The sequence below is a fragment of the Argentina silus genome (genome assembly GCF_951799395.1).
Source record: "Argentina silus genome assembly, chromosome: 3".
Classification (NCBI taxonomy): Eukaryota; Metazoa; Chordata; class Actinopteri; order Argentiniformes; family Argentinidae; genus Argentina; species Argentina silus.
In genome coordinates this window covers 1,825,508-1,843,171 of record NC_139657.1, presented here as the reverse complement: position 1 = coordinate 1,843,171, position 17,664 = coordinate 1,825,508, and the positions used below count along the sequence as shown (strand labels likewise).

Below are 17,664 nucleotides of genomic sequence, written 5' to 3'. Positions count from 1 at the left end.
AACGTTTATCTGGACAAAACGGACAAGACTCGGTTGGGGGCAGTTGTCATTGTGGAGTTTCAGTTGACAATAGAGTGTAAGTGACTGACAAGCTGCTTCTAGTTTGAATGTGATTGCACGATTGACCGATCAACCGCAACGTTATTTTGAAGTTCTTTCGTTATACAGTTAGCTATTTGAGACTTGTCCCGCAGTGAATTAACCTTCTCTAAACCATGAGTTGTCTATGTTCTACTGGCCTATTGCTTCTGTATAATGCTAGCTGGTAAAATATTGGTTTAGGAGATGTTATCGGGTTCCGCATCGTGTTTGTTTACTCAATCCCAGTTATGAAAATATCTTTACGCGATATTCTTATTACATGGTGACGTGGGCAGACGTCAGAGGACTTGTTGCATATCGCAAGTTATTTGGAACAGTGGTTAAACTTAGAAATAGAAACGTTTAGACGTTTTTAATGTAGTGTTTTATGTGCTCTGTAAACTTCTCTAATAATAAAGTCTAACGGTTATCCCTGTAATGGGCACCAGTTTGTACCGGTCTATAATAAAGTTCGAGTCGAGCCTAGTCTATTAATGATGATGATGATGAATTATTCCATCAGCAAACTGAGGCGAGCGCCGAGCGGAACAGGTGTCCCGAAACTCTCACTCATAGAGCCGCTTATCCGGACAGTTTCAATAGGACATCTCTATTGAAGATGCATTTGAGTGTAAGGATTAGTTTTACATCTGTCTCTTGGAAACCAGCCCTTAATGTAGGTTTATTGACCATGTCCCCTCACTGTCTCATGGGCTATAAGAATACAACTTAACTTTAATGATTTGGTTCTCTCTCTCTGTCTCTCTCTCTCTCTCTCTCTCTCTGTCATTTTTTCATAATATATCATCTCTCTTGCCATGACTCAGATACTGCAGGTGTGGAACAATGAAAAGAGAAGCAGTGTGTCATGATGTCATGATATCAGATGTCAGGCTTTGCTTGATAAGGAACTATTGTTATGAAACCTTTATTTAGGCTGGGGGTTCTACTGAGACTGGGGGTTCTACTGAGACTAGGGGTTCTACAGAGACTGGGGGGTTCTACCGAGACTGGGGGGTTCTACCGAGACTGGGGGTTCTACCGAGACTGGGGGGGTTCTACCGAGACTGGGGGTTCTACCGAGACTGGGGGGGTTCTACCGAGACTGGGGATTCTACCGAGACTGGGGGGTTCTACCGAGACTGGGGGTTCTACCGAGACTGGGGGTTCTACCGAGACTGGGGATTCTACTGAGACTGGGGACTTCTCCTTTTCGTCCTACTTACATTTATGATTGTTTTATGTTTGTATACAATTCAAAATTACAAACGTAACACAGTTAATTAATTTCATATCGATGTACACAATACAATCAATTAAAACATGCTAATTTGATGGGTCAAACTGGAGTGTTCAGGTTCATTGAGCTTGTGTCTGAACAAACAGTTTTTCTCTAAACAGCCACTTGCAAAACAATTGCCATAAGCAGCTTAACAAGGAGGCAAAGTTGTTTCTTTTTGCACAGGTCAATAGTTTTGCCAGCATACAAGGGTGCTTAGACAGATCCCTCCAGAACTGTGTTTTTCCTTTAATTATGATGGGAACCCTCGTTATTTAGGATCATTATGTCTTTATTGGCCAACTGAGAAATAATTGCAGTAGGTTCTGGAATGCTATTGATAAGATCTCTCATGGTTCTATGAATGTATGACACACAATGCTTTATTATGATGTAAACATGGCTGTTTACCATTGAACGCCATATCTAATTCTTATGAAAGTGCTATAGCTGTAGTCCATGCCATCCAACAGGACCGTGTGTGTGTGTGTGTGTGTGTGTGTGTGTGTGTGTGTGTGTGTGTGTGTGTGTGTGTGTGTGTGTGTAGGACCATGTAGCCGCTCTGCACTGAAACAAAGAGATTTAAGGTTTCTGTTTTCTCTAGAAGGGTCTTCACAGTTCACAATCCCTGTTGCTACAATGAACCACAGATTAGAGATGTTAATCTCACACCTTTTCATGTGAGCTCTAATAACAATCACAATAATCATAATCTCTCTCCTGTTGCCCCTGGGGTAGAAACACTGTTACACAAGCCTCGACTGACTGACTAACTGACTTCCTGGAATAAGTCACTGACTTATAAGGGTCTGTGGCTGCCTGCATATCAGGGAAGAGGGAAAGACAAAAATACACCCCGGGTGGTGTCACTGCCCAACTGGATGGCTTCCTGACTGTCAAATGATCCAGAGGGGCCAAGCTAAGCTGCACTTCAGGACTGGTGACAGCATGACAGAGAGGGGGAACTACCCAGTGATCGATATACCGGCCAGGGGAGGCTGGCGGAGGTAGAAACAGGTAGGACAGGACACATTGTAATGAAGAGAATGGAATGAGGAATGGTACCAAACAGCCATGTGTCATCATTCCATTCCATGCATTACAAGCCCGTTCTCTGATTTCTACCTCCACCAGCCTCCCCTCCCCTGCCCTGCATGCAAGAACATCCCATGTGTCTCTGTGAAGTGTGTACATTACAGCTGTCACAGGCAGCCACATGTTCAAACAGGTCGTTCTGCAAGACAATAGGAGAGGGACTTGACATTTACAGGAGGTTTTGCCCTAAATACCTGGGAGCGTTATGTAGAGCCTGTGCAGATCTGTAGCATGCCTTGGTGACCTTTGCACCTTGCAGCAGGTTGCAAATCCACTTCGTAATGGCCGTATTGGTAAACAACTGAACAGACAGGTAGTGGGCCTAGATAACCCCAGAACCGTAGTCAATGGGAAAGGGACACCACTTTCCTTATATAGTAGTAGTATGCTGAGGAGCATTGAGCAATCCTGGGCTCCTGGATGACCTTTGTACGTTCGCAGCATGTCACAAACCGACTCCTTAATGCCCTTATTAGTGAACAACAGACACAGGTAGTAGATAACAGAGCCTTAGATGGACATAGACACACATCTATGTCTCTTGATAGCATCGGTAGCGTGTGTAATGTCTGTGTAAGGATTTTCCCACCCCAGCTCTCGATGTGATTGGCTCCCTCACCAAGAGATGATTCCCTTATCTACCTGCTTATCTACCTGCTTGTTGACAACTGTCTGGTCATGCAGTCACACAGCAGAGGTCCCGGTGTCAGCACAGCAGCATTGGGCCTTTGGTATGTAGGAATCATATACACTGTACAGATCTTTTCTTTTGTAATATGTTTTTAGGGGATTTCTGCTTTTGAGAGAGAGACATTAGAGCTTGACAGGAAGGATGGGTGAGAGAGAGGAGGGATGACATGCAGGATATGTGGAGGGTCGAAATCGAACCAGGAACCTTGCGATTATGTGGTATGCGCCTTAGTGTGCTACGGCCACTGAACGCCCCAGCTGTTTTGATTATTGAGTTAAGTTATGTTTGATTATTGGCTATTGAGCTCAATTATGTTTATGTATGTACTATGCGGTGTGTGTTGAGTTATTGATATGGGCCTATTAGTTCCTGGTGGTGATTATGGTATGATTATTGGTATACTGGTATGATTATGTTATAGGGATGGTGGGGGGGGGGGGGGGGGGTTATGAAGTGTGTGAATCAGAAGAGTGGCCCACAATCGTCTTTCAGAGTACCAGAGAGTGTTACTGAGTGTGTGTCTATCCTTCATTCATTCTATCCTGGCCCAAGATGCTTAATGCGTTTATATAGCCTTCGAGCTTCCTTAAAGGTATGTAACATTCAAGCTTTCTAAAAGCTTCCTAATGGTTGTAGTGACCATGTTTAAACGGTAGTGATCAGGGAATGAGATCCCTTGAAAGACATATTTCATTACAAACGTTGTTTTGGTCCCGTGAAAGCGCTTTCTAAAACGGAGTGTCCTACCCGATACTCGTTTTGTATACAAACATGTTGGTGGGGCCAGGGGTGTTCTAGGGGAGGGGCCAGGGGTGTTCTAGGGGAGGGGCCAGGGGTGTTCTAGGGGAGGGGCCTGGGGAGGGGCCAGGGGTGTTCTAGGGGAGGGGCCTGGGGAGGGGCCAGGGGTGTTCTAGGGGAGTGGACTTACCGATTTTCGCCTTTCTGTCTCTGGTGGCTGCCTCTTCTAATCATGTGGGCGTGGAGGAACACAACAGTTAATGTCCGACACTGTCCATTTCGGGGGTTTATTTTATTATTATGGAGGATGTTGTTTGGAGCCTTTTAACTGAATTTCTCTGCGGTGGACAGAGGTGGCAGATTTCCCACAAACTCACGCCCCACTCCTTTAACCTTTTCCATGGTTGTTGGACGTTCTGAAACGTTTTGATTAAAACCGTGTCTTTTATATTGATCTTAGTTGACCCTCAAGACGCCTGTAGTTGTTGTCATGGGATGGGAGTGGACTGTTGTCATGGGATGGGAGTGGACTGTTTCTCTGGTGAATTGGTCTCTTTGTGTTGTGTGTGGGCGACACTGCTCAGGGACAGGGTAAATGGACTGAGTATTGTTGATTAAGTATCACATGCCTTTCCCAGGGACCCCAAGGACTTATTTTGTTGTTCTGTTGACTTTCTCACCAGAAACACAGTTCTTCTTCTTTTTTTCTTTTGAAAAAGACTTCTTGATAATGCCTTTCACCATCATTTCCTGATTTGTGTTGATAACGTTATACAGTATGTACTGTGTTGTGAGTTTCCAAGCTCCTCGTGCGGAAGGGTCAGGTGTTATGTTCTCATTGCCACTGTGTTGCGTGAGAGTGATTTCCATACAATCATTTGAATGTCTCTTGGGTGGCCTCTGCCCTCTATGCACCTGACTCTGCATTTACACATCATGTAAAATAACTTCACCACCTTCCTCCTTCCTTTTCCTTCTTCCCACTTTCTTCTTCATATTTCTGGGTTCAAACATACTTCACCATACTCATGATGATGATGATTATGATCATTCTTCATCATCACTGTCGTCATCATCACCATCATCATCATCTTCATCATTCTCCTCTTCTGTTCTCTACAACAGCTCCATACTTCACCATATTCATGATGATGATGATGATCATCATTCTTCATCATCACTGTCATCATCAACACCATAATCATCATCTTCATCATTCTCCTCTTCTGTTCTCTACAACAGCTCCAGCAGCCAATAGACATCAATTATGTGATCTGAGTCACGGCGCCAATGTAGCATTCAATGCCAACACTCCATCCTCTGATACCACTGGGATAGACACGCTCAGCTGTTATAACTCAGCACTAACAGCCATGACCGGTCTCCAAATGGTTACATCACAGGCCGTGGCTACCCTAGCTCACCTTACTCTGACCAGCTTACCCCTGCTTATCCCTGGGGTTTCTCTGGAGCTGTCCCTGGCCCATGATCCAGGTCTGGAACATACCAGCAGGGTAGCCTGTGCGGCTGCATGAGGAACCTGAAACCTGTTTATTCTCTTCAGGTCCTGCTGCCTGGAAGCCCCTGTCCTGTCCTGGCTCTGTCATCATTCACTGTTTCCTGCAAACACACACACACACACACACAAATGCATTCAGCACCACACACATGTATACACACACACACACACACACACGCACAGATGCATTCCACACCCCACACACGTACACACGCACAGATGCATTCAGCACCACACACACACAGACACACACACTGATTTTCCCGTCTATCATATTTCTTTGTTAGACTTGGGTCTGTTGGAAAGATTCCAACGTTGATGTTCAATATTTTCGAAAACAAAACATTATGATGATAAATGTCAACTATGTTTTGTGAATGTAAACTGTTGATGGCATCAGGGCTCTTTACATAACAACAGTTGCCCCACACGCCACCACCGCCACCCACTCTGATGTCACACTTCCTTATCTGACAGTGAGAATTCCTTCCTGGAAGCACTGCGCCTGGCTGGCAGTTATTACCAGTAACGGGTCCGGTCCCTTCCTGATCTGTCCTCGCCCTAGACTTTTACTTCCTGTTCCTCTCTGTCTGGCGGTTGGTTGGGCTAGGTCTAGGTCTAGGGCTGGGGGCTGGGGCTGGTGGTTGGATTTGGGACTGCGTCTGCGACGGGGGCTGGGTCTGGGTCTGGGTCTGGGTCTGGGTCTGAGGACTGGGGGCTGGGTCTGGGTCTGAGGACTGGGTCTGAGGACTGGGGGCTGGGTCTGGGTCTGAGGACTGGGTCTGAGGACTGGGGGCTGGGTCTGGGTCTGAGGACTGGGTCTGAGGACTGGGGGCTGGGTCTGGGTCTGAGGACTGGGGGCTGGGGCTGTGGCTGTGGCACCCATTAATTCAATGCGTTGGTGGGTCTGAGATTGTCTTGGGTTGGGATACCCATTAAAACGGTGCATTACCCCTTTTAACGCGGGTCCACTGCAGGCCAGCCAGGGGAATAACAATCGTGTGTTAAATCACATTGTTATATCGAGCGTTCTCATTGGAGGAAAGAGCAGCGACTAACTGACACAAATTATATTCCAAGAATGCTGTTTATCTCCGTGCTGCCTTCCCTCATTAATGCTGCGCATTGCCCCTTTAATCTGTTAATGCTGCGCATTGCCCCTTTAATCTGTCTCCACGCTCGCTCCACAGCAGGCAGCCGGGGGAATAGCAGCTACGTGACTGCTAGCTGCCGCAGCTAGCTTCTTCTAGCTCGTTATCCCAGTGAGGAAGGGCGTTTTCCCCTGGTCTGATCTGCAGTGATAGGGCTGATAGGGCTGATAGGGCTGCCCCTGCAGATGATGGTGCTCTGGGGATGTTGTCATTAGCATGTGTGATACCATTCCTCATTCCGTTCCGTGCGTTACAGTGAGCCCCGTCCTCCGATGTCTGCCTCCTCTGGTCATTACTGCCTGTGTGGGAGTAACAGTCACATGACCTCTGTAGCCTGGTCATTAAGACTAACGGTTGAAACCGTCAACGATAGGCAGGAGGAGGAGTCATCGGCCCTGTTTGAATGCTTTTGATGTGAACACATCTTCCCTTCCTCCCCTTCCTGGGAAGAAATCACTGGACCGACATGACTCCATTGGTGAAAGCGGTGCAGTAGAAAGGTTGCTTTGACCCATTTATTTATGTTAGATCAGTTATTACTCCAATTCAATGTGACTTTATTAATCCCCAATGGTGATTCATGGAGGGGAGGAAGGAAGGTTTATAGAGTATTGGAACAGAGCCCTAGGCCCCCACTCAATAGTTAGAAGCTCCATTCCTCGGGTCCTCTCCTCCATTGTCCCCTCGCTTCCTTCTCAAAGATGCATTGGAGGAGAACATCTAAGAGGAGGAGCCTAGATCTTCTCCTCCGATGTGATTCGAGTAGGACGCGAGTGGAGGACGCGAGGAGAGGAGAGGAGAGGAGAGGAGAGGAGGCAAGGAGAGGACGCAAGGAATCCCGTTTCTAACAATTGAGAAAGGGCTGTTGTTTATGGGAGGCAGGAGGTCTCTTTTGATAAATGAGATTACCCTGATTTCAGCAGCTGTGCTGAATCAATATTAATCAATTAGAAGGACTGTGACGGACTGTAACCCTGGTACACTGCAGCACACTGTATCCATTTCGTCTTCATCTGAATTTATGGTCCACAGTTTAATATAATTACGTTCAATTGAATTTAATTACGTTCCTATCAGAAAATAAAGGAGTTCTATCTAGGATTCCAGACGAGCCACCTGATTGGAGGAAAGGGCAGCCACCAAAGTAACTGACCTATAGTAGATCGAATCACGGACTGTTTCATAAATGGTGTTCGTCTCCGTCTCCGTGTTTGGGTTCCTCTCTCTTCACGACAATCCTATCTGTTTATTTCACATTCCTTTATTTCTGACATTCCCCTCACAGACTCTTCCTGCTTCAGAGGAAACCCAGAGTGCTGGAGTTGATTAACATCACATTAAAGCCCGTGTCTGGCTGCGTGGAACCGGCCAACCCCTCCTGAATTCCCGTCTCCCCGCACACACACACACACACACAGACACACACTCTCACACACACACACACAGACACACAGACACACAGACACACGGGCATGCACACACAGGGACATACACACAGAGACGCACACTCACGCACACTCACACACACACACACACACACCACAGTCCCAGTGTGTCTGGCACGCTTGAAACCTTAACGCTGAGAGACAGCGTTTCTATCTGTGACTGAAGATATTGTGCGTTTCTCGTTGTTTGTGGTGCACTGAGATACGGTGTGCACAGCCTGTAACGTGGTCCTCTGTGGTCCTCTGTGGTCATCTGTGGCTCAGTCGGTAGAGCGTGGTGCTAACAACGCTTAGGTTGTGGGTTCGATTCCCGCTGGGACCATATATACTGAGAAATGTCACTGCAATGTAAAGTCGCTTTGGATAAAAGTGTCAGCTAAATGACGTGTGTATATATGTGTATATATTGATATGTGTGCGTATATATATATATATATATATATATATATACTGTATGTATATATATATATACATACAGTACCAGTCAAAAGTTTGGATACACCTTGCCAAGAGTGTGCAAAGCTGTCATCAAAGCAAAAGGTGGCTACTTTGAAGAATCTAAAATATAAAATATATTCTGGTTTGTTTAACACTTTTTTGTTTACTACATAATTCCATATGTGTTCCTTCAGAGTTTTGATGTCTTCAATATTAATCTACAATGTAGAAAATAATTTAAAAAATAAATAAAAACCATTGAATGAGAAGGTGTGTCCAAACTTTTGACTGGTTCTGTAGATGATTGAGTGAAAACCTTTTTTTGTTTTCTTTTTACTGTGTTGTACTGCTGTACAATGCTCTACTGTACTCTACCGTGCTTTGATGGGTTTACAAACGCTGGAATGATCTGGTGAATAATTGTTGTTTTTGCCTGTAGTGTGTTTTACTGTAACGTGATAAGTTTACTCAGGCTGGAGTTGAATAGAAGTCTGGTTGAATAGCTGTTCTTCGGCGAGGGGCGAGGGGCGGAGATGTCTGAAGTGTGTTGTGAGAGGTGGTGTTCTTGGCACTGCGTCTGTCTGGCCATGCAGGGCAGCAGGCACATGTCCTCCTGCCTTTGATTCCCCCTCTCTCACGCAGGGAAGGAAGGGCACGACTCTCACTCTCTCCCCCTCCCTCTTCCTTTCTCACTCTCTCTCTCTCTCTCTCTCTCTCTCTCTCTCCCCCCTCACTCTCTCTCCTCCTCCCTCTCTCACGCAGGGAAGGAAGGGCACGACTCCCTCCTTCTCTCACTCCCTCTTCCTTTCTCTCTCTCTCTCCCCTCACTCTCTCTCCCCCTCCCTCTCACGCAGGGAAGGAAGGGCACAACTCTCCCTCCTTCTCTCACTCCTTCTCCCTTTCTCTCTCTCTCTCTCTCTCTCCCCCCCTCCCTCTCTCACGCAGGGAAGGAAGGGCACGACTCCCTCCTTCTCTCACTCCCTCTTCCTTTCTTACTCTCTCTCCCCCTCCCTCTCTCACCCTCGCCCCCCCCCCCCCCTCTCTCTCTGTGATCCAGATCTCTCACTCTAGTCCCACTGAGGAAAAAGCTTACTTTGCTTTCAAACATTAACAGTAAATGTGACCTAATGAAGCTGAGTCAAGTCAGAGTCTTATCTTAAGACATACCTCATCATTGTGGTGTACTGCATAAGCTGCATCTGGTCTTTTTTGTGGGTTAAAAATGTGCGTAGGCCAACAGAAAACTTGTTCTTATCAGGAATCAAACGCTTCTCTTTAAAGGTCTCTTAAGCAAGAGCATACGGTGAACTCTGCACCCTGCATCTCTGTCGCACGCACGCACACACACACACACAGGCAATTAGCCACATATTACACAACCACTCTTACTATGAAGACAGAAAAAGTGTTCTTTGTGCGTGTGTGTGTGTCTGTGTGCGTGCGCCACAATCATATCCAACACTGCCCTGGTTAGAGGCCAGCTGTCCCTGTTGTGGTGTCTTCTCCTGTTCTCTGGTACTGCCCTGGTTAGAGGCCAGCTGTCCCTGTTGTGGTGTCTTCTCCTGTTCTCTGGTACTGCCCTGGTTAGAGGCCAGCTGTCCCTGTTGTGGTGTCTTCTCCTGTTCTCTGGTACTGCCCTGGTTAGAGGCCAGCTGTCCCTGTTGTGGTGTCTTCTCCTGTTCTCTGGTACTGCCCTGGTTAGAGGCCAGCTGTCCCTGTTGTGGTGTCTTCTCCTGTTCTCTGGTCCTGTCCCTGTTGTGGTGTCTTCTCCTGTTCTCTGGTACTGTCCCTGTTGTGGTGTCTTCTCCTGTTCTCTGGTACTGCCCTGGTTAGAGGCCAGCTGTCCCTGTTGTGGTGTCTTCTCCTGTTCTCTGGTACTGTCCCTGTTGTGGTGTCTTCTCCTGTTCTCTGGTACTGTCCCTGTTGTGGTGTCTTCTCCTGTTCTCTGGTACTGTCCCTGTTGTGGTGTCTTCTCCTGTTCTCTGGTACTGTCCCTGTTGTGGTGTCTTCTCCTGTTCTCTGGTACTGTCCCTGTTGTGGTGTCTTCTCCTGTTCTCTGGTACTGTCCCTGTTGTGGTGTCTTCTCCTGTTCTCTGGTACTGCCCTGGTTAGAGGCCAGCTGTCCCTGTTGTGGTGTCTTCTCCTGTTCTCTGGTACTGTCCCTGTTGTGGTGTCTTCTCCTGTTCTCTGGTACTGTCCCTGTTGTGGTGTCTTCTCCTGTTCTCTGGTACTGTCCCTGTTGTGGTGTCTTCTCCTGTTCTCTGGTACTGTCCCTGTTGTGGTGTCTTCTCCTGTTCTCTGGTACTGTCGGGACAGAGTGTGGCATTAAAGGAGGGATGATTTTTCTTTCACTCTCTGTATCGTCCAGGTAACCTGACTACTGAAACACAACCGTCCTAGTGGCTGTAATCCACCCCCTCTCCCTTCTCTGTGATCTGACCCACTAACACGGTACTCCTTGGTTACCTGTCCCTGTGTACTCTATCCAGGGGAGGCTGGTGGAGGTAGAAATCGGAGGCCGGGCTCATTGTCATGCACGTTGTTTTTGATACCATTCCTCATTCCGTTCCATGCATTACAATGAGCCCGTCCTCCGATTTCTACCTCCACCAGCCTCCCCTGCGGTCTACTTTATCCCCTACAGTACCTCAGACGGTGTGTACCTGTAACCTATATCCTCCCTGACCTGTACCACAGCGTTCTAGTCGCCATCTTAGTCACATGGTATTGTGCATAGAAACAGAATGATGTGGAATGGACATGGTCCCTCAGACCTCGTACACCACAAGATGGCCGACATGGAATTGGGATACATAATTGCCATGGTAACCATTGTTACTGCATCAGTGGAACACAGAGAGAAGCTACACATTTCAGAGGCGGCGCCATAGCAACTACTACTCATTCTATTTCTATGGTGTTGTGGTCTTGTGTGTGTGTGTGTGTGTGTGTGTGTGTGTGTGTGTGTGTGTGTGTGTGTGTGTGTGTGTGTGTGTGTGTGTGTGTGTGTGTGTGTGTGTGTGTGTGTGTGTGTGTTTCGGAGGACAGTCCTCCCAGGCTTGGCAGAGTGTGGGGCTCCTGCAGGGCTGCATCATAGGCCCACTCCTGGGGGTCGGTCCAGACAGGAACACAACACAACCAACAGTGCCAGAAGAAGCTACATTCAGACAGTAACCTTGAATATGAAAACAAAACAAGTCAAATGAAAGTCTTTGATGCCCATGGCATCCTACTGCAACGCTGGTCTGCCCAGGCCTCCCAGGGCGCAGCTGTCTGTGCATGGGGCGTGTTCTGTAGACTACAGCACCTCTGAGACTTTGAACACGTCTGTTTCTGTCACCAGCATGTGAACTGTGGCGTGTTAAACTAACATGATCACCTCCCTGCTGTAAGTGCATACTGAAATATAATAGTGTATAATAGCCTGTTCTATTATGGAGTATTAATTGGGACAGTGTATAGACACAGAGACACAGCTACATATACACCCTATACAGTTTCTGGGTGTATTTCTGGTAGAGGGCATTTCTGGTAAATTGGTAAACCAAGTGTCAAGTACAGTTGAATCATGATAATGCTAAAACTGGCTTCTCCAAACAGACACAGATCTGGAGGGAGATATCATGCCCAGCACTTCCTGTGCAAATTCCCATAATGCACTTGGCAACAAACAGTTATATATAGAGTAGGCCATGAACTTTCCCATACCACAAGGACTCCACTGTGTGTGTGTGTGTGTGTGTGTGTGTGTGTGTGTGTGTGTGTGTGTGTGTGTGTGTGTGTGTGTGTGTGTGTGTGTGTGTGTGTGTGTGTGTGTGTGTGTGTGTGTGTGTGTGTGTGTGTGTGTGTGTCTTTGTCTCTGCAACCCCCCCCCCCGAGAGCTTTAGCTAAGTTGAAAAAATAGTGTGAGAATTCCCGGCCTCAAGTCATGTAGATTTTGATTCCATTTCTCTCCTGACTGAGCACTACCATGGGTGGTCAGGTCCTGTCTGACGGTTCAGTCTGTGGTACGCTGTGTCAGGTCCTGTCTGACGGTTCAGTCTGTGGTACGCTGGTCTGGGTCTCCCAGCACACAGCGGCTGTCTGTCTCTCAATGTGTCTCCCAGCACACAGGAGCTGTCTGTCTCTCAATGTGTCTCCCAGCACACAGGAGCTGTCTGTCTCTCAATGTGTCTCCCAGCACACAGGAGCTGTCTGTCTCTCAATGAGACTCTCAGCGGTAGATGAGATGTTACTGCTAGCTGCCAAGCCCGATTAGCCAGCCGAGATGTGAAACCCCCTCTGGTCCACTAAAAGGGAGAGGGGGGGAGAGAGGGGGGGAGAGAGGGGGGGGAGCTACCGTGGCCAGACTTGTCACTTGTCCAGGTTGCACAGTCCTGTGCACATAGCCGGTAGAGGGAAGGAAGGAAGGAAGGAGAGAGGGAGGGAGGGAGGGAGGGAGAGAGAGATGGGGCGAGGGGGGGGGGAGCTACTGTGGACAGACTTGTTCAGGTTGCGCACACTGCTGGTGGAAGAGAAAGGTAAACGAGGGGGAGGGAGAGGGGGAGAGAGAGAGGGGGAGAGGGGGAGAGAGAGAGAGGGAGGGGGAGAGGGGGAGAGAGAGGGAGGAGGGGAAAGAGAGGAAAGGGGAGCTACCGTGGCCAGACTTGTTCAGGTTACACACACTCCTGCATGGTGCACGTTGCCAGAGAAGGGGAGGGAAGGCGAGAGAGGGGGGAGGGGTGGGAGAGAGGAGAGTAGGAGGAGGGGTGAGGGGAGAGGAGAGTTGGGGAAGGGATGGGGAGAGGGGTGGGAGAGAGGAGAGTAGGGGGAGGGATGGGGGTGGGAGAGAGGAGAGTAGGGGGGGGGATGGGGGTGAGAGAGGAGAGTAGGGGGGGGATGGGAGGGGGGTGGGAGAGAGGAGAGTGGGTGAGGGGAGAGGAGGGTGGGAGAGGGGAGAGTTGGGGGGGATGGGGGTGAGAGAGAGGAGAGTAGGGGAGGGATAGGAGGGTGGGGGGAGAGGAGATAAAGGGTAGGGGGGGAGAGAGGGGAGCTACTGAAGCCTGACTTGTCACTTGTTCAGGTTGCACACACTCCTGCATGCTTCATTCATCACCATTCAACTGATCCAAATATGAAGGAGGCTCCTGTTTCACACAGGCCTCATGGAAACTCCACTGCGTTCTCGTCTGTCCCTGTCTGTCCCTGTCTGTCCCTGTCTGTCCTCATCTGTCCCTGTCTGTCCTCATCTGTCCCTGTCTGTCCCTGTCTGTCCCTGTCTGTCCTCATCTGTCCCTGTCTGTCCTCATCTGTCCCTGTCTGTCCCTGTCTGTCCCTGTCTGTCCTCATCTGTCCCTGTCTGTCCCTGTCTGTCCTCATCTGTCCCTGTCTGTCCTCATCTGTCCCTGTCTGTCCTCGTCTGTCCCTGTCTGTCCCTGTCTGTCCCTGTCTGTCCTTGGCGATCAACACTGCTGATGACTGCCGATCGACAGAAATTTTAGCCAAAAAACGCTTTTGAATGTGAACTCTCTTATGTCGCTGACTCCGCCATAGATGGTCTGTGACGAGATAAGAGACACTTTGCACTACGATTGTGTGTGTGTGTGTGTGTGTGTGTGTGTGTGTGAGAGTGTGCGTGCGCGTCGGGCCACTTCCACTGACATGAACCTGAGACTGCAGGAGACTATACACAGGACACTGTAATACTATTAATATATTCAGGTTGATTGACACATTAAAATGGTTCAGTTCACCATTTGGAGAAGAGAGGCCGCTGCTGCTGTCGAGGGTTTTTTCATATTGTTGGTTATGGCCGTCAAGGTGCCATTCAGAATCTAGCTTCCATGTCCGGCTTTACCTTTGAATGGATAAAACACGACTAATGCTTTAGTTACAGTTACCAGTGTCTTGTTAAACTCTGAGGGGCTTCCCTCCGTTAAACAGACTCCTGCGGGTCATTGAGAGAGCGCTGAGTCTGTGGGCTCTAGGCTAGGCTAGGCTAGGCTACGTGGCTAGTACTGTAGGACCCGAGGAAAGCTCTCTCCTCTCTCCTCTCCTCTCCTCTCTCGTCTCCTCTCCTCTCCCCTCTCTCCTCTCCTCTCTCCTCTGAGCTCCACTGGGCTTTTTGGACGGTTCCCATGATGTCGATGTGTCCTGATGACAATCTCTCCAGTCATGCAAATTAAGTGTATTTTTTTTTCTTAGCCTGGGAATCTCGGTTAGGTGTATTTTCAGTCTGTCTTTCTGCGACCTCGTCCTCATTCTTTCAGCGGGCTGTGGTATTTGAGCCACGGTTGCCCCCCCCGTGACTGCCCTGTGGAAAGTTTTTACCCTGCACGCTTTGTTTTAATCCTATCAAGCCGTGCATGGTAGGAGCCAGGGGGAGGCTGGGGGAGGTAGAAATCGGAGGACGGGCTCATTGCAATGCGTGGAACGGAATGAGGGATGGTGTCAAACACGTTTTGTTGTTTGGTACCAGTCCTCATTCCGTTCCATGCATTATGATGAGCCCGTCCTCCGATTTTCTACCTCCCCCAGCCTCCCCCTGGTGGGAGCGTTCAGCACATATCTCGCTTGAAAAATGTGTGGCCTTCAGTCTATTCTGAGCACATGCCTTACTGTGCATTTAGAATGTGACCTCCGGTTGTTATGATTTGAAAAAATATGTCGCATCACAATGTGATTTCATCTGTAGGATACAGATGCAACATTATCTTCGATTGTCAAGTAATGCATTTTCACTTGACTGAAATAGTTTGAGTGTTTTAACTAAGAGTTGTATTGATTATAACATGACAATCTATAACATGTTTATAACATGTTTATAACATGACAGAATCACAGAGAGAGAGAGAGAACTTGCTTGTTTACAGTCAACTAACCTACGCTTCAGTAACATCCAAAACGCAACGTTTCTCTTCCAGAACCATCCGAGAATGTCCGCATCCGTCCGATCGTAGGCAAGGATCATCGGCGGAGACGGAGAGAGAGAGAGAGGGAGAGAGAGGGAGGGAGGAGTGAACAGAAGCGATGGGAGAGACGACGGAGGAGGATAGGAGTGCCCAGGCGGGCCAGCTGTTTGAGAACTTCGTCCAGGCGTCCACGTGTAAAGGAACGCTGCAGGCCTTCAGCATCCTGTGTCGGCAGATGGAGCTGGACCCTCTGGACTACAGGAACTTCTACACCAGCCTCAAGAACGCCGTGACCTTCTGGAAGGCCAAGGCCCTCTGGACCAAGCTGGACAAGAGAGCCGGGCACAAGGAGTACAAGATGGCCAAGGCCTGCGAGGGCACCCAGGTAGGATGGGAGGGGTGTGTGTGTGTATGGAGGGGGGGGGGGGGGGGGTTCTGTGTGTGTGTGTGTGGGGGGGGGGGTTCTGTGTGTGTGTGTGGGGGGGGGGGGGGTTCTGTGTGTGTGTGTGTGGGGGGGGGTTCTGTGTGTGTGTGTGTGTGTGTGGGGGGGGGGGGGTTCTGTGTGTGTGTGTGTGTGGGGGGGGGTTCTCTGTGTGTTTGGGGGGGGTTCTGTATGTGTGTGTGTGTGTGTGTGTCTGCAACCCCCTGATAGCTTTAGCAAAGTTGAAAAGTGTGAGAATTCCTATCCACAAGTCATGTCGACCCCCCCGTTCCCCTGCCCCCCCCCCACTACCCTGTTTCTGTATATGTGTGTCTCTGTATAGGTAGAGTCTGAGCTGTGAGTTTGCATATCAGATGAGAGATAAGATGACTGATTAGATGAACAGCACTGGCGATGCACACACTAGCCTAGTGGTTATGATTTGATTTACGACTTCCCTGTTCTTATGCTAATTCTGTGGCTATGGCTCTCTTCGCTGTGACTGGATGACCCAAAGGCTCTCATCAACACCTCATCCGGTTCGTCATTCAGTAGCTCCCTGACTAACCCTGATCTAACCCTTATCTAACCCTGATCTAAGCCCTGTGACATCAATTCACAGTCTCACACTCGAGACTCTCGAATAGTTCGCAGCTCAGTAATTAATTAACCAGATTGAGTGAGTTGTTTTTGGTCAAAGATGTCGATTGTGAAGGTCATGTGAAGGTCATGATGGCAGCTCCTCCAGGCTGGTATTCAAATAGCAGGAACCACTCCGGAGACATCTATCTGTTTTGTCTCCCAGGGTAGACGGTAGATTTGTTAGGGAAAATAGTAGGGAAATGTGTATATATATATATCCTCCTCTAGCTCCAGCAGAGACCAGGGGAGGCTGGTGGAGGCAGAAATCGGAGGACGGGCTCATTGTCATGCATGGAATGAAATGTGGAATGGTATCAATGGCATTACATTTTTCTACTGATATGAAAAGGGCTGAGGAGGGTTTGATACCATTCCTTGTTTTCCTTCCATGCATTACAATGAGCCTCCGATTTCTACCTCTACCAGCCTCCCCTGGCCCGACTGTGCAGTGTGAAAGAGAGGGTAAGGTACTGAACTGTATAGTATGATGAACCTGACAGGCCATTAGACTGTATCTAGTTTTAAAGGGCTGTAGCTGTCTGTGAGACTCCTGTTTCATGGTGATGATATAATATGACACTGTACATGTGGCAGGCCTACAGTATAGTGTGTGTGTGTGTGTGTGTGTGTGTGTGTGTGTGTGTGTGTGTGTGTGTGTGTGTGTGTGTGTGTGTGTGTGTGTGTGTGTGTGTGTGTGTGTGTGTGTGTGTGTGTGTGTGTGTGTGTGTGTGTACCCCCCCCTGTGTGTGTGTGTGTGTGTGTGTGTGTGTGTGTGTGTGTGTGTGTGCTATATGATATCCGTAGTTCTGCATTACTGCCCTGCCTGCAAACTCAGCAGCTGGTGAATGTTTGTTACGGTATGCTTGCTATGTGGAGGGAGAGAACCACATCACTACAGGGTACAGACCAGTGATCAGCGTGACCCTCCCCAATGTACAAACCAGTGGTCAGCGTGACCCTCCCCAATGTACAGACCAGTGGTCAGCGTGACCCTCCCCAATGTACAGACCAGTGGTCAGCGTGACCCTCCCCAATGTACAGACCAGTGGTCAGCGTGACCCTCCCCAATGTACAGACCAGTGGTCAACGTGACCCTCCCCAATGTACAGACCAGTGGTCAGCGTGACCCTCCCCAATGTACAGACCAGTGGTCAACGTGACCCTCCCCAATGTACAGACCAGTGGTCAACGTGACCCTCCCCAATGTACAGACCAGTGGTCAGCGTGACCCTCCCCAATGTACAGACCAGTGGTCAACGTGACCCTCCCCACGT

The 17,664-nt window shown here is 48.7% G+C and overlaps 1 protein-coding gene across 1 annotated transcript in view; it reads left to right on the top strand.

The window, feature by feature from the left end:
• mical2b (microtubule associated monooxygenase, calponin and LIM domain containing 2b) overlaps window positions 1-17,664 on the top strand; it is a 52,608-nt gene continuing 34,944 nt past the window's right edge. The window contains exons 1-2 of the mRNA XM_083667100.1: window positions 1-76; window positions 15,340-15,712. Coding sequence (XP_083523226.1) covers window positions 15,446-15,712 — 267 coding nt within the window. The 5' untranslated portion in view covers window positions 1-76; window positions 15,340-15,445. The remainder of the gene's footprint in view (window positions 77-15,339; window positions 15,713-17,664) is intronic.